The sequence below is a fragment of the Ornithorhynchus anatinus genome, chromosome 1, assembly GCF_004115215.2.
Source record: "Ornithorhynchus anatinus isolate Pmale09 chromosome 1, mOrnAna1.pri.v4, whole genome shotgun sequence".
NCBI classification, from domain to species: Eukaryota; Metazoa; Chordata; class Mammalia; order Monotremata; family Ornithorhynchidae; genus Ornithorhynchus; species Ornithorhynchus anatinus.
Window position 1 is genome coordinate 155,292,305 of NC_041728.1, and position 17,617 is coordinate 155,309,921.

General features: G+C 40.3%; 1 protein-coding gene across 6 annotated transcripts in view; it reads right to left on the reverse strand.

The window, feature by feature from the left end:
• IFT80 (intraflagellar transport 80) overlaps positions 1–17,617 on the reverse strand; it is a 159,955-nt gene that overhangs the window by 77,998 nt on the left and 64,340 nt on the right. For all 6 annotated transcript variants that reach the window (XM_029066875.1, XM_029066892.2, XM_029066883.2 and 3 more), the window contains 3 exons: positions 9,335–9,444; positions 6,544–6,633; positions 5,549–5,686 (listed from right to left, as the gene is read on the reverse strand). In XM_029066875.1, the coding sequence (XP_028922708.1) occupies positions 5,549–5,686; positions 6,544–6,633; positions 9,335–9,444 (338 nt within the window). The remainder of the gene's footprint in view (positions 1–5,548; positions 5,687–6,543; positions 6,634–9,334; positions 9,445–17,617) is intronic.

Consider the following 17,617-nt stretch of genomic DNA (forward strand, 5'->3'; position numbering starts at 1 on the left):
GGAGGTGAGTAAGCTCTGTTTTAGACATGTTGGGTTTGAGGTGCTGGCAGAACAACCAAGTGGAGGTGTGGGACTGTGGATTTAGATGAGAAGTCCAGGCTAGAGAGGAAGAAGCAGTAGACAGAGTTGATAGATTAAGCTTAGATGAGTTCTCTGAGAGAGGCTGAGAAGGGTAGGGGAATCCAGAAGAGATGGAAGAGAGCCAGCCAAAGAAACTGAGGAGTGGTCAGAGAGATAGGAACAATAGGTGTAGGTTAGTGCGATTGACAGTGTCTCAAGGAGGAGAGGAGTGGGCCCCAGTTGATTCTTTCCCCATATTTTTTGTTAAAAATAGCTTGCCCTGAGGTCCAGCAGGAACACGATTTCCTCCAGCCTCTCTTTAACACTATTCCTACGGGAATAACACTTCATATAAAGCTGATTTACACCAAGTTTCCTTTTCCAGGAATCCAACTTGAGCGTTAGTGGAAAACAGAGTGCATTTTCCTGGGAAGTTAATGTCATATATAGTTTCTGCTGGTGCATAGAACAGATCCTGATGTAGTCCCATAACATCATACCCCATAAAAGACGTCCGAGTTGACCACCAAGGCAGGTCTGGTTCTCTTCAAATAAGAACGCTCTGGTGGTATGTGACTCATTTTCATTCATCTGTCATTCTCTTTTCCTCCAGGACTACCGTGGTTATTTCTTTAGGCACTATTTAATTTTAAATGTCAAGACAAAAAAAAACCTAAGAGAAGCAAGTCTTTCAAAAGGATAATCTCATAAATAACTTCAGCAGAAAATAACCAGCTTTAGCTACTGATTACCTTGCTTAAACTAGGAACTGAGGCTATATTACATTGCCAGCAAGTCTTATATATAGCAATAATATTTCTGTTTTCTCAAGTATTGGTTGCAATTCTCACTATCAAAATTCTATTTTCATGTCAAAGGAAGTGAAGAAGTTTAATTCAGAAGGAGGGTGTTATTAACTTGGCCCGAAAATATTTTAAAAAGATGAGAAAAATTCTACGAAGATTTAAGTGATACAAGTGATATTCCATTTTGAAGTATCAGCATTTAACATGCTTCAGAACCAAATAATTTGTCAGGTCAGTGACTCCTGAGAATGTAATACCTTACTTTTTTTAAATTAATCGATCACTCAGTGGTAATTACTGAGCATTTACTAGTTGCAGAACACTTTCCCAGCACCTGGGAAACTACAATACTACAGAGTTAGTAGACGTGATCCCCGCCTAAAGGGTGTTTACAGTCTACAGGGGGAGAGAGACATTAAAATAGTTTACAGATTGTTTTTTATAACAACATTAAAAATCTTGGCTTTACTGAATTACTGAGCGTGGGGAAGCACTGCTTGCCTTATGCGCACAAGGACGCCTATGCGTCTTTACGGGCTGTGGGTGAGGATGCCAAGAGGGCAGAAGTACAGGCCTGCCCTACTACTGGACCCAAGACTAAGCCAAATGAGAGGTGAGCTTGGGCCTAAATAAAATTAGGCCATGACTCACTTGCAGTTGGTCCCAGAGGGTGGTGCTGCGGTTGAGGAGGCTGAAACAAGAGGCTATGTAGGCCTCAGGCCAAGCTTTGTCCTTCTGGCAGGGGATCCCTACATCAAATTCAAAGCACTCAGGACCATCACTAGGGTAAGAAAGGCAAATGAGGACCTTCCCGCTCCTAGTAATGGGACTCCACAAAGTGGCTGCCTCGTAAGGCAGTGAAGCGGCAAGTTGGAGGGGCCGTTGGCTGGGATGCTCGAGTTCATCGGGGCTACCGCTAAACACAAAGGAGCCCTGGACCCCTTTCGAAGGGCAAGGAAAATGGGAGAGGCAAAGATGCGGTATGCCAGAGAGGTCGAGGGGACATGGGGAGAGGAAGGAGAGAGATCTGACGGTGGAAACTCTAGTCTTAAATCTCCCTCCACAACCGATGGCTCACGCTCAACCGCGAGGAACTGCCACAGTCACTGGGAACCGTGGAAGAACATTCTGTGAAATCCATATATGGGGTCTTTCTGGAGTCAGAGGATTAAGCACTTGTTGCTACCAATTCCGCTGTCAGCACGGCCGCTGTTACTTCACTCCCTTTCAACACCGGCTCAAGATGATTTAAAAGAGCTGCACTGAGGAATGAACAAAGCGGGCACCAGTTGAGTATAGAGACTGTCCCTGCTCAGGCAGTGATTCTCCACTGGTAGCAGGACTATGCCAATTTAATAATAATATAATAATAATAATAATGACATTTGTTAAGTGCTTACTATGTGCAAAACACTGTTCTAAGTGCTGGGGGGAAACAAGGCGATCAGGTTGTCCAATGTGAAGCTCAGAGTCTTCATCCCCATTTTAGAGATGCAATAACTGAGGCTCAGAGAAGTTAAGTGACTTGCCCAAAGTCACATAGCTGACAAGTGGTGGAGCCGGGATTAGAACCCATGACTTCTGACTCCCAAGCCCGGGCTCTTTCCACTGAGCCACGCGGCTTCTCTGCTTCTCTTAATTTCAAATAAAGAACAAGGGAGGGCAAGATTGGATGTTATTTTCTTCTCCAACTCTCCTGAGGGAGTGTGTTCTCTTGTCCTGCTCCCCGTAAAATAAGCCTACTGTTCATTCATCTGACTGTATTTATGGAACGCTTACTGTGTGCAAAGCACTGTGCTATCATGACACAAGGCACAGCAACATGAAGAAAATAATGACGAGCCTGACCAAAAAAAATTCCATGAAAAATCTGATAATTCCAGAGAAACGAGAGAACACCAAGCGAGAAGTCCAAATCCCCAGCTGTTACAAAAAGAAACAGTGTAGGTGGTAAAAAAAAAAAAAAAATTCAATTCATGAAATACACTAAACGACTAAACTGTTATACAAATAAACACAGATTTATATGTAAATTGTGAGCATCCTCAGTATAAAGGAATGCTGACTGTCCCTAAAGCTCATTTCAACTAGGTAGGACTCCAAAACAGTAATCACAAATTAAATCAGAAGGGTATTTTTAAAATTCAGAATGCCTCTTCTCAATCAGATTGGTTCTCTGTATCCTATTTGTTACACTGCAATGTTGTGGGCAGGGAGCATGCTGTATTTTCCCAAGTGCTTAGTACAGAGCTCTGCACTTAGTAAGTCCTCAATAGATACCATTGATGACAAAGACTGCAACATCAAAATCAGGCTATTTTTCTGTAGTACGCAAAGCTTAATCTAAACTCTAGAGGTGATGGGGCACAAAAATGCTGTCTCTTTCCCAAGGAACTGCAGCCCAGCTGAAAGTCTCCAGCGAAGGGTGGGGGATCGGGAGGAGGAGTAGGAAGAAAAGAGACTAGATTGTCTGGCCAAACAGCTTCTTGGGGGCAGGGATTGTGTCCACTACCTCTATTGCACTTTTCCTAGAACCTCAGTACAGAGTTCAGCACAGAGTAAGGGCTCAATAAATACTACTGAATGACTGATCTTCCCAAAGACACAGGGGTCTCTGGATTTCTGCTATCTCTCACATAAGTCCTCGGGGGAGCCCCAGAACAAACCGGCAGTTTCCTTTCTCAAGCAGGAATAAAGTCATCCCCTGGTTCACTTAGATCACTAGTGTCATTCTTTATTTAATGCAGTCTATCAATCAGCAGCATCTATTAAGTATCTGTGTGCAAAGCACTGTAGTAAGACCTTGGGAAAGTGCAACAGAATTATTAAAATAAATAATAACAAGAATGACAATGATAACTAATATTTATTAAGCACTTATAATGTACCAAGCATTGTACTAAGCACTGAGATAGATATTAGATGACCAGATCAGGGACAGTTCCTGTCCCTCATGAAGCTCACAGGCTAAGGAGGGAAAACAATTACTCAATCACCATTTTACAGATGAAGAAACTACGGCACAGAAAAAAGTTAAGTGCCCAAGATCACATAGCAGGCAACTGCTGTTTTGTGATTTAGGATTAGATTTCAGTCCTTTAACTGTCTATTCTTTTTCTACTACACCACACAGCTCAAGGCAAGGTGTTCTTAATTTTTCACATAATTATTAACCTACTATTGGTCACTTATGATAATATGAAACAGTCATCTCTCGATGAAACAGGAACATACAAGAAAGCACATAGTAATGATGGAGTCTTCCATCAACAACAAGAATCTACATGAAGAAAGTGATTAGAGAAACTGCGTGGCTCAGTGGAAAGAGCACGGGCTTGGGAGTCAAGAGGTCATGGGTTCAAATCCCGGCTCTACCACTTGTCAGCTGTGTGACTGTGGGCAAGTCATTTAACTTCTCTGGGCCTCAGTTACCTCATCTGTAAAATGGGGATTAAGACTGTGAGCCTCAAGTGGGACAACCTGATTACACTGTATCTACCCCAGCGCTTAGAACAGTGCTCTGCACATAGTAAGTGCTTAACAAATACCAACATTATTATTATTGTTATTAATCAATAAATTGTATTTATTTAGCAGAGCACCGAGAAAGTATAATTCACTAGATTTGGTATATATGAGCCCTGCCCACATTGACCTTACAGCCGAGAGAAGGAATTATAGTGATTACTGTGATAGTGGTTTATACAGAGGTCCCTGCACTCAATTGTTTTCTAATGGTATTTGTTAAGCGCTTACTTTATGTCAGGCGCTGCTCGAAGCACTGGGGTAGATACAAGATAATCAGGTTGGACACAGTCTACAAGATAATCAGGTTGGACACAGTCCCTGACCCACATGGAGCTCACAATCTTAATCCCCATTTTACAGATGGGGTAACTGGGGCATAGAGAAGTTAAGTGACTTGCCGAAGGCCACACAGAGGGCAGGTGGCAGAGCCTGGATTAGAACCCAGGTCCTTCTGACTCCCAGGCTCCATCCACCTGGCCAAGCTGCTTCTAATTGAGCTTCTATTGGAGGACAGAGAGCAGTGAACAAGTAGTCAGGGAGGGTGCCGTGCACTGCAAAACATACAAAAAGGATTTTTTTCAAACAGCAAGACCCATTACTTTGGCTGAAGTTAGCACAGCTGTGGCCTGATACCATATTTTAGCAGGTGGTTTCCTTGGTAGCTGTAGCAGTCGCTGCTGTCTGTGTTAGCTTTTTTTCAGGTGATTTTTCTGGTCAGAAACCTTCCTCACTTATAGCAGGCATGTTATAACAGGCCTTCCTTTATTTGCAGAACCAGAGCTACTGATCAATCAGTGGTAGTTATTGAGTGCTTACTGTGTGCACAACACTCTACTAAGCACCTAGGAGAGCATAAGACAAAAGACTTGGTAGATACGATCCCTACCCTCAGGAAGCTTGCAGTCAAGTGGGGGAGATGGACATTAGCCAAGGGAAGACTAGAACCTAAACCTGATTCAGAGAGCCACATTCTCTCCGCTGTGTCGACTGCAAGCCTATTAATAGTAAAGAGGAACCATCTGGAGGCCTCATCCAGAAGCCCTCCCTAAAAATGCAAACAAAAACCAATTTACAAATCAAGATTGTTTTCTACGTTCAGATTTTTTCTACGTATTTTGTTTCAATGATCAATTCTATTGAAAGTTAATACCTACTCCGGTTTTATCACAGAGGCGTAGTGTATGAAATGATCCCACGGCGAATAATTCTCCATCTGGAGCCCAGGCGACTGAAGTTATAGGATGCTCATGTGGCTGAGAACTGTAGAGAAGACGACCATAGCTATCCCATACCTGCAAAGACAGGCCCCAAAATTAAGTTGGTAGAATTTTGCCACCAAATTCTTGTCTTAAGCTGTCGGGTCATCTCCGGCCCGCGGCGACTCCATGGACGCAACTCTCCCAGAACGCCCCACTCGCCATCAAAACCACATTATGAGCCTTAATTACTCTTCTGATTAAATGCCATTTAAAGCTTGAAGAATAAGCTATCTTCTTAAAATGTTCACTTTTTATTAAACATTTTGAGAGGATAAATCAAAAGTAAATATATGAAACATAAATTAACCTATTTCAGATTAGAAATCATTTGTAATTAATCATAATTTTAAAAAAAATTTCCCCCCATGTTTACTCAGGTTTTATTATTCATAGGACTAGGACTTTTTAACATGAATTTAAGTTACAGCTTATGCATGAGAGCTATTAAAAGAATCCCCTCTTCAATTCTGAGGTACTCTGAGGTTATGGATGGATTCATTTGTTTCTTGCAGTATTAATGATTCTTGCCCAATCAAAGGTTCTATAACCTTGCCTAAAACACAGTTTAAGTGCATTTTCTCCTAAATGTTGAGAAACTTTCTCCCAAAACGGTAATGTTAAAATTCTCTTAGCTTTATCACCTTAGTGGTTTCTCACAACGAGAACTACACTTTACTAACAACTACAACCACTAGAAGAGAGAGCAGGATTGCACTGCTACTCAGGTCAAATTTGGTGGGTTAATAAATCAGTCTATGGAAGTCAAACACTCTATTAGATAAAATTAATTCTTTGAAATCCTGTGGCACCATTTACTATGGTGAAATAATAATAAATCATTAAAGGTATAAGGCTTTGTCAAATTTGAGAATAAATTGATTTTGCCTTACCTTATATTTACAGTCTTCTCCCGCTGATAGGATATAATCATTGACTGAGTTCCAATCTACTTTTAAAATAAGCCCATCATGAGCTTTCCACTATTTGGGGGGAAAAAGGGAGATTAATTACAAGGTTAACAACAAAGGATAGCTTTTGAACTTTCTAGTAGGTTAACTTCCATGCCCCATTTACTTCATCTGTAAAACGGGGATTAAAACTGTGATTTTCATCCACTTGAAACCTCTGTCATTTTAGCCTTTCGTGTCAGCTCCCGTGTTCCCCTTAAACCCTCTGGGGGCTTGACTTATCCCAATCTCCCTAATAATAATAATAATAATTACGGTATTTGTTAAGCGCTTACTATGTGTCAAGCACTGTTCTAAGCACTGATCAGGTTGTCCCATGCAGGGCTCACAGTTTTAATCCCCATTTTACAGATGAGGTAACTGAGGCACAGAAAAGTTAAGTGGCTGGCCCAAGGTCACATAGCAGACAAGTGGCAGAGCCAAGAATAGAACCCACATCCTCTGACTCCCAAGCCCGTGCTCTCTCCACTAACCCTTGCTGCTTCTCTCCTGAGGTGCTTCCCATCCAACATAACCAGCTCCTTTCTCTACCTACTCCATCCTTCGACCCTTCGCTTATGTCTGTCTCACCTTTCAACCCAAACCTCTATCTCCACTCAAAGATAAATTACATTACAGAGTTGGTAGGTCGGAAAAATTTGCCCCATCTGAGGCTTAGCAAAGGACGTCTTCATTCACTTTTACATTCCAATACTGGAAGCAGCGTGGCTCAGTGGAAAGAGCACGGATTGGGGACTCAGAGGTCGTGGGTTCAAATCCCAGCTCTGCAGCTTGTCAGCTGTGTGACTTTGGGCAAGTCACGTGAGACAACCTGATTCCCTTGTATCTACCCCAGTGCTTAGAACAGTGCTTGGCACATAGTAAGCGCTTAACAAATGTCATTATTATTATATGTACAAAATCTAGATAAAAAGATCGAATAAAGATAGTGGTGGGGAATCCCTATAAGAATCCAATGATATATAATAACACTATTTTCTTTAAGCATCTACTATGGTACATTACAAGATAATCAGATTGTATACAGTCCTGTCCCACATAGAGCTCACAGTATAACAGGCAGAAGAGGGATTTTATCTCCATTTTTTAATGGTATTTCTTAAGCACTTTCTATGTGCTACTAAGTGACACAGTAGATATAAGATCATTAATTTGGACACAGTCTATATCCCATATGGGGCCCACAGTTTTAATCCCCATTTTACAGATGAAGTCAATGGGGCACAGAAGTAAAGTGACCATCCCAAGGTCACCCAGTAGACAAGTACCGGGAGTCGGGATCAGAACCCAGGTCTTCTGACTCCCAGGCCCTACTCTTTCCTTTAGGCCACGCTGCTTCTCAATAGTTCTGCCACCTTTCCGATTTCCTTCAAACTCCCGGTTTCCAACTTCTTTCAGGCTGTCCCACACAAGTCAAGAGAACCCTAATCAGCAGGCTAGCAGGAAGAGTACTTCTGAGGATAAATGATACTCAAGTGGTGTTAAACTCCACAAGCAGAGGGACCGTGTCATTTGCTTCTGTTCCATGTTCCTAAGCAACCAGTACAGAGCTCTGCCCACAACGGATGCTCTATAAATGCAATTGGTGAGCTCCTGCTGCTCTAAACAGACCATCAAATTAATGCTCAAATCATCCTAGCCTACATTCTCTCCAACCCTCCCACCTTACATGATTTTTTTGCTCACCTGTTATCTTTTCCCCCACCTCCTTCAGAGATTGGTTCAAAGCTCAACTCCTTCATTTTCCACAGAGCAAACTAAGGTGTGGACTCACAAGCACGGTACAGTGGTTAGAGCACGGGCCTGGGAGTCAGAAGGTCACGGGTTCTAAACTCGGATCTGCCGCTTGTCCGCTGTGTGACCTTGGGGAAGTCACTTCACCTCTTCATGCCTCAGTTACCTCGCCTGTAACATGGTGATTGAGATTGTGTGCCCCACGTGGAACAGTGACCGTGTCCAACCTGATTTGTTTGTATCCACCCCAGTGCTTAGTACAGTGCCTGGCACAAAGTAAGCACTTAAATGCCATAATAAAATTATTATTTGGTCTAAACACAAGTATACTTTCCTTCTATAGTTAGACTGTGAGCCCCTTATGGGAGGGACAGACAGAATCCAACATTACTTTGTATCCATCCCAGTGCTTAATACAGTGCTTAACACATAGTAAGCACTTCAAAAATATCACAATTATTATTTTTAAAGGCAACCACCTATCCTCGGGGCTTAAAAAACACTACTGTTCGATAGGTAAAACAATGGTTTGATAAAATAATGGTTCCATGTCCCACTTCACACCTCGCATGTGGTTTTTGCTCTTGCTCCCAACCGGCAGGAAAAAATCAGTTACCTAAGCCATAACCCAGCTCCAGTCCCACTTTCATGACCCCTACCACGCATCTATGATTTCCCACTCTCTGCAGGCAACACAATCCCGGGCTCCAGACCTTGTCACCAGGGCTTTTCCAACCTCTAGAGCCCAGAGATCCTTTCCTACGCAGGAATACCAGGACCTTGTGGCCACCGTGGTCCTGGCTAAAACAGGCCCAAAGCCCAAAGACTTCCAGATGTCATTGAAACAGACCCTGAAGTGAGGAGAAAAAAAAACACCCAAAAACCCACCCCACAAGACAGTGTCTTCCAACAAGATACTTTTTTGCCAAGTGATTTGGTCAACTGCTGGTTAGAATTCCTGCTTAAGCCTACACAATACCTGTGAAATTTTAGCATTTGGCTGAAGAGGTTTGATGACCAGCTGCTTCCCAGCTGTATAAAGAACCTTTTCTGAGTCAGGGCCCCATGCTACTGAGTAGACTGGTGTTCCTGTGGAAAAAGAGACAGAGGAAAAAAAAATGGTTTAAGTCATACAGAGGGGGCAGCTAGTTTGAGCAGAAAAATAGCTATGATGGTGACTGACATTAATAGGGGTTGTTCAACTTTTAGGAGCCAGGTAACTTTAATTTTGTTTTTGGAATGAATACTGTATCAGTGATTGCTCTACTGTAGAAGAGTGGCAAAGGTTTGCAAAAGAAAAGATGAGCTGATATTTCATTGGGCTAGCTTATAAGCCTTATCATTCATTCAACAGTATTTATTGAACGCTTACTATGTGCACAGCACTGAACTAAGCGCTTGGAATGTACAATTCGGCAACAGATAGAGACAATCCCTGCCCCTTGACGGGCTTACGGTCTAATCATACTTCCAATGAATTTATAAAAAAAGAAAGATCACTAAGTAAACAAACTATTATCAGATTTCAATTCTCTATTCTTCACAACACAGAATTCCTAGTATCATACAAGTGTCATGGTATAATGAGTAATAATGATAATAATTATTTGCTATTTGTTAGGCATTATGTGCAAAGTATTGTGCTAAGCGCTCTGATAGATGCAATATAATTAGATCAGACAGTCTCTGTCCCATGAGGGGCTCACAATTTAAGGAAGAGGGAGAACAGATAATAATAATAATAATGATGTTGGTATTTGTTAAGCGCTTACTATGTGCAGGGCACTGTTCTAAGCGCTGGGGTAGCTACAGGGTGATCAGGTTGTCCCACGTGGGGCTCACAGTTTTAATCCCCATTTTACAGTTGAGGTAATTGAGGCACAGAGAAGTTAACTGACTTGCCCACAGTCACACAGCTGACAAGTGGCAGCGCCGGGATGTGAACCCATAACCTCTGACTCCCAAGCCCATGTTCTTTCCACTGAGCCACACTGCTGAGGAAACTGAGGCACAGTAAAGTTCCTAATGTCACACACTAGGCAGCTGGTGGTGCCAGGATCAGAATAGAGGTTCCTGGACTCCTAAGTCTGTGCTTTCCCCCCTGGGCTGTGCCTGAAATTTACAGAAAAATGTTCCCAAACCCAAATAATTAAAGGGAAGGATGTCTTAACTCTTTGCGATGATACAGCGACACTTAAGTAGAACATCAATAAACTTTAGAGCTTTTATTTTCCAAAATATTTAGGCTCACCAGTTGCCAAATACATGGGATGAATTATCATCGGTGATATTTATTGAGTGTTTACTATACACAGAGCATTGTACTAAGCGCTTGGGAGGGAATAATACAACTGAGTTGGCAGACATGCTCTCTGCTCACAGTGAGCTTACAGGCTAGAGGGGATGAACAGTTGCAGAGTTTTCAAATGCATGTGCCTGCATTCCAAATCTAAATGCCTCTGAATTTATATTCAAAAAGCATATATTGTATGTCATTCTCCTAGAACGAGAAGTTGATCCATAATTTTTACAAGCACATATACTATAATTTGGTATGCAAAATCTTATTTCCAGTTTTGCACTTCGTTTTATAAAAGCTACACTGAATGTAATAATCACGAATCAAACTCTCACACTAAATTACTTTGCAACCAACAGCAAAGGCTGTATTAGTTTCATATTAGTTTCACCTCTTTAAGGGGAAGTTGATTTAAGTACTTATTTGAAATGATTTGTCTTGCTGCTTTTTTACATTAGGAATTTTTTTGTTTACGTTCTATTTCAGTTAAGGCACCTAACTAAATCTTGTTTTTCTGACTTTGTACACTATGATCATGTGACCTTTTTGACATTTTTTAAGAAACCACATGCACCTGGGGTTGGGTTAAATGTCAGACCCTTATCTCTTTCTCTAAAACAAATTATCTAAATTCTTTCAACCCGTCGAAGGCATTTTAACCACAGAAGGAGAGGCAAAATGTATTTCAATTGTTTTAAGGAAGTACATTGCTCAAATATACTGTTTTTCACATTTAGCTGGTGTAAAAAAAGGATTTAACCCTCAAAATGTTTTTCCTTCCTAATTTTACAAGCTACGTTGAAATTTTTTTTTTATTACTGGGTAGATAATACCCTTGAAATATAAAATAGCATTGTTGTCTTTACTGTTTTTTAAATGTACAGGGTAGTTTAACTTTATCAACAAGTGAATAAATATAAACTATTATATTCCCCTTTTATTTAATATCTGAATTCCTGCTTTATAAAGTATTCTAGACAAATAATCCATTAGTAAAAAATGTAAATGTATCTTTTCACTAGTTAACAAAACTGATTTTTCAAATGAAATAGAAGTGCATTATTGAATTACTATCTATATTAAAGTATTAAGCAATACATATTTAACTCATAACCTTGAAAATTTTTTTGTTTAGGATTTTGAATGCTCAAGTGCTAGAATAAATTAAGGTAACAGTATAAAATAGTACTTTTGTGACTGATAATAGTTAACACATTTTCTGTATGTAGACTAACAAGCAAAAGTAATGAGGCAGAGATTTAAGACAAATATTATTGAATTTATACCAACCCTGAAAACTTTTTTATATGTGAGAGTCCATTTGCCTCATAATTAGGTTTACTATAAGAAACACTATTTCTCTATGAAGGGGCCGAATAACTGAGAAGGAGAAGGAGAGACATACAGTTATACTGTTGACAGTGACCAACCACAATGCATTCTATAAGAAATTAGATATAAAAATAATATGCCCCTCTTTGGACAATTAATCAAATAACTCACATAAAAACGCTTTCAATTACAAAAGTTTCATGACTGAACTCTACTAACGGTCCTCAAAACGAATGCTCTGGTCTTTCAGAGAGAGCAGTTAAATGACAATGAAAGCTACAAGCACATCGTCCTGCCACACTGTTCAAGTGTTTTAGTCAGCTATACTAGGCATGAAAAGTTGTACTTATTTTTTATCATGATCTACACTCCCTGACTAGACTGTAAGCTTCTTGCGAGCAGGAATTATAGTTACAAAATCTACGGTATTCCCCAAGAGCTCAGTAAAGGTTACTCTTGCGTATAATAAGAGCTCAATAAATAATCACTCAATTGACTGAATTTATGGAACGCTTACTCTGTCCAGAGCACCGTACTGAGCGCTTGGGAGAATACAATGTAACAGAGTTGGTAGATACGTTTCCTGCCCATAAGGAGTTTACTGATTGACTGATTCATCGATTGAGTGACCGATCTCTCTCTGGGTTCTGACCTCACAAGGTACGTTTACATTTTCTCCCAGAAATATACCCAGCAATATATACTGCCCGGTCCAAATTTAATGGTCTGCCTTACTTTAGCAGTATTCTGAGAGGTAATAAGAGTTATTAACTAAATGAAATCAACAAAATGTGTCACAAGACTCCCTAACTACTCAATTACTTTTCTTCAGGCTTTATACTGAGTAACTGTTCAACATACAACACTGCTCTTCATAAAAGGTTTAAAGAAAATGATTGATTTCTTCTTTTTGACCCTAGTTCGGATCTTTTATTCATTAGGGGACTTCACAGATTCAATTCTGCAAACACCTCTTTTCATATCTAAATGACACCATAACACATGCTCCCCGACCTAAGCTGCCATTCCTAAATCTTGAAATTTAGGTTACGGAAACACATTATAGAAGTGTACCTTTTGCTTCCACACCTGCTTTTATCGTCTGTCTTCATTGTGGACTGTGCCGCAAAGTTTTAATGACATCATCCACAACTAGTTATACAGTTAAAAATATTTCCAGATGTCTATCTTAATCAACTCTGGGTACGAATCATTCAAGACAATCAAGTGAACTACAATATTTCGGTTATAACTACAGTTGCTAGAAAACAAGAAGACTGCAATTGCCCAAGATGGGCAATTTATTTATTTATTCAGCTACCTATTTATTTATGTAGAATAATGCCTGTCTTCCCGTCTAGACTGTGAGCTCATCGCGGGCAGGAATGTGTCTATTTGTTGTTATATTGTACTCTCCCAAGTGCTTAGAACGATGCTTCGCACACAGTAAGTGCTCCATAAATTCGACTGAATGACTGAATGAAGGGACAAATTGGTTTTTCCTTTGTTTTTTTCCTTCCTTTTCAATTTTTCTGGTAGGATTCACTTCCACTTTGCCCAAAGAACACTTTTTGAGCCTTCTTCTACACACTGAATTCCCCAGTGCTTCTGTGCTTCAAATACAAGGAATCAGTTTTCGACCCATGTCACAGACACACATAGCACATAAAACATCAAGTGTATTGTTAATTCTTCAAAAAACGGGAGATTAGCCATTTTCATTATTGATAACAGTATCTTCAAAGAAAAGATGGCATAAAATGAATTGGAAATTCAGTGCAAACTAGCAGTCAATTGATTTTATCATTTTACACTGAAAGACTTTCTTAATTATTGATGCATACTTTATTTTTGCCCTAATTCCCTCTATTAGGAGAGAGAAGAGGTACTGAATCTTGATTTTACAGGCTGAGGCATAGAGCATTTAAGTGACTACTTGCGCATGGTCACACAGCAGGCAAGTGGCATAGTCAGGATTGGAACCCAGGTCCTCTGATTCCCAGGCCCATGTTCTTTCCACTAGGCCAACCTGCTTCTGAGCACCGGAAGGCATTGAGGTCCCTATCTGCTCCTGAAGGTGGGAGGAGTTCCAACATGGAGACATTTATGCAAGTTGCTACTTTACTGCTGTTGGCTAATTTTTATTCTGTTTTATCATACTGCATTTGATAATGAAAATCTAAACTTCACATATTGTTCTTTCTACTTTTTTCATAAATAATAATGATAATGGTGATATTTGTTATTTGCTTACTGTGTGTCAAGCACTGTTCTAAGCACTGGGATAGACCTAAGATAATCATGTTGGACACAGTCCCTGTCCCACATGGGGCTCACTGTCTTAATCTCCATTTTACAGATAATAATAATAATAATTACGGAATTTACAGATGAAGTAACAGGCACAGAAGTGAAGTCATTTGTCCAAGGTTCCACAGCAGACAGGTGGCAGATTCTGGATTAGAACCCAGATCCTTCTGACTCCCAGGCCCGTGCTCTATCCACTAGACCACGCTACTTCCCTCTATTTATTACCACCTTTACCACAGGTTTGAAAGTCAGAGGATCTGGGCTCTAATCCTAGCTCCACCTCTTGCCTGCTGTGTAACCTCGGGCAAGTCACTTAACTTCTCTGTGCCTCAGTTACCTCATCTGTAAAATGAGGATTCAGACTCCGAGCCCCATGTGGGACACCGACTGTATCCAATGTGACTATCTTGTACAGTGGCTGGCACCTACTAAGCACATAACAAAATATCTTTAAAAATTTTAAATTAAAAAAAATGATGCTCCTGGGAATTGTAACGTGGTAGCTCTTCCCAGAACTGTTGAAGGGGCATTAAGGAATCAACACTAATGCACACATTCCAAGGTTTCAGAATCCAGGCTTCAACTAAATAACTGTGTTTTCTAAATGGTACCAATAATGATATTCAGTAAGAGCCCCACTGAATGCCCTGCACTGAACAACGGAAGCGCTTGGGAAAGAATAGCAGAAGCATCAGACATGTTCTCTGCTCGTAAGGAACTTACATTTTTCTGTGTCCTGTAAGAGATGATGCATAATCTAACGATAGGAATGTGCACTTGAAAATCCAAACCTGAATGAACTCTGCCCTGCTCATCACTACAAAGGTAATTTTTTTCTCTAAATCAAAAGCCTCTGGGCACAATAGAGATATCATCTTCCTCTTCTACTACTTCTTATTATTCCTGTAATTGTTAAGCATTTACTGTGTGACGAGTAGTGTAAGAAGCGCTGGGCTAGACACGAGATCATGGGGTTGGATGCAATCCCTGTCCCACATGGGGCTCACAGCCTAAATAGGAGGGAGAAGAGGCATTTGGTCGCCATTTTATAGATGAGGAAACTGAAGCACCGAGAAGTTAAATGACTTACCCAAGGTCACAGAGCATTCATTCATTCATTCAATCGTATTTATTGAGCCCTTACTATGCACTTGGAATGTACAATTCGGCAACAGATAGAGACAATCCCCACCCAATAACGGGCTCACAGTCTAAACCAGACATGTGGCAAGCACTGTTCTAAGCACTGGGATGGACATAAGATAATCATGTTGGACACAGTTCCTGTCCCACATGGGGCTCACTGTCTTAATCTCCATTTTACAGATTAATAATAATAATAATAATAATGTTGGTATTTGTTAAGCACTTACTATGTGCCAAGCACTGTTCTAAGTGCTGGGGTAGACATAGGGGAATCAGGTTGTCCCACGTGGGGCTCACAGTCTTAATCCCCATTTTACAGATGAGGGAACTGAGGCACGGAGAAGTTAAGTGACTTGCCCACAGTCACACAGCCGACAAGTGGCAGAGCTGGGATTCGAACTCATGAGCCCTGACTCCAAAGCCCGTGCTCTTTCCACTGAGCCACGCTGCTTCTAGAGAAGCAGCGTGGCTCAGTGGAAAGAGCCCAAGCTTGGGAGTCAGAGGTCATGGGTTCTAATTCTGGCTCCGCCGCTTGCCAGCTGTGTGACTTTGGGCAAGTCACTAAACTTCTCTGTGCCTCAGTTACCTCATCTGTGAAATGGGGATTAAAACTGTGAGCCCCACGTATGACATCCTGATCAATTTGTATCCCCCCCAGCGCTTAGAACAGTGCTTTGCATATAGTAAGCGCTTAACAAATACCACCACTACTATGTGGCAGAGCTGGGGCTAGAACCCAGGTTCTCTGACTCCCAAGCCTGTGTTCTTTCTCCTAGGCTACAGTGCTTCCCTCAGTCTCAGTCTCGCTCTGATCTCTAAAATGAGGGCAAAACCTCTTGATAAGAGGAACTTTATTACTAGGCAGAAGTGACAAAATACGTATATTATCCTGTCATATTATCCGACTTATATTATCCTGTCATTTTACATCTGCCTAAATGAATAATTTCGGCATTGATGAATGCCAAGACTAGGCATTTCAGGTACAAAATTATTTGGTGGACAGCTACTCCTAGGAAAACTAATTTTGAATTCTTTCATAATATTTATGGAAGACAGAATTTTGGAGAAGATAAACAAAAATTCTCTTTAGGTATGTAATTATTGTTATATGAGAATGATCATGAAAGCTATAACACTACAATAAAATAAAACATAATTATTTAGATATGGGGTAGATATATAAATGTTAAAGTATGTTTATAAAAAAGATATAAACCTGAGGCCTAATTAAGGTGGAACCAAGGTGAGCAAGTCATTCTCAGGGGATTAACCCTTCAAGGACACTGAGGTATCATTTTATTCCTGGAAAATTCATTTACAAAAAACAAAAACCTCTTACTACTTTAAAATAGTTCACTCGCTTAACTGAGAAATTTCTTTTGCTTGCAGCAGAATGCTTTAATTTTTAAAACATTCAAATGTATATTAAGAAAATTGTATGTATTATATTCAAAGCAATATACTCAATTGCCTAACAACCTAGGAGGAAATTTGGATTTCCTGATATAATCATCATTAGAGGAAGTGGTGACTTCTGCAATTTAAACACCTGGCTTCAATCTATAAAATTAATTTACTTCACTAGTTCTTATACCCTTGAGGAAGAGTGCAATGAATATATGTGGTAAATATCCCAAAGATGCTTTCAGCTTTGATATACTTAATTCAGATGCGTGCAATAAGTCTTGGTCAAATTATTTCATTTTTTTAAGCCAAATTTTGCAGTTTGCTTCCCCGGGGGAGAAGGGGTTCTCCTCTTCCTTACTCAAGCGTTCACGATACAACCTTTAGTTGTCTTAGTTTAAACTCACCCACTCTCAGAAAGCTGGGTTTTCAGTTTCCTTATTCTTTCCATCTACAGACGGGGGAATATACCACATAGAACAAATCTGTGTTTTTCTTTTGTAAACTGGTAACATCATTTAAAACTTATCTACTGAGTTTCATATAAAGAAAAACAAAAAAACACCATAGTAATATTAGAAAAGTGTGGGAGGCAAGAACTGTGAAAAGTTGATGAGTGCAATCATTTTATACACTTTAAAACCCCACACAACCTTACAATGGAACCGTAGAGCAGACATATAGAAAACAGAGAACCCCAGTTTTAGCCACCAACAGACTAAGCCAAACAAAAACACACTGACTAATTTTAAGTTTAATTGGGTTTCA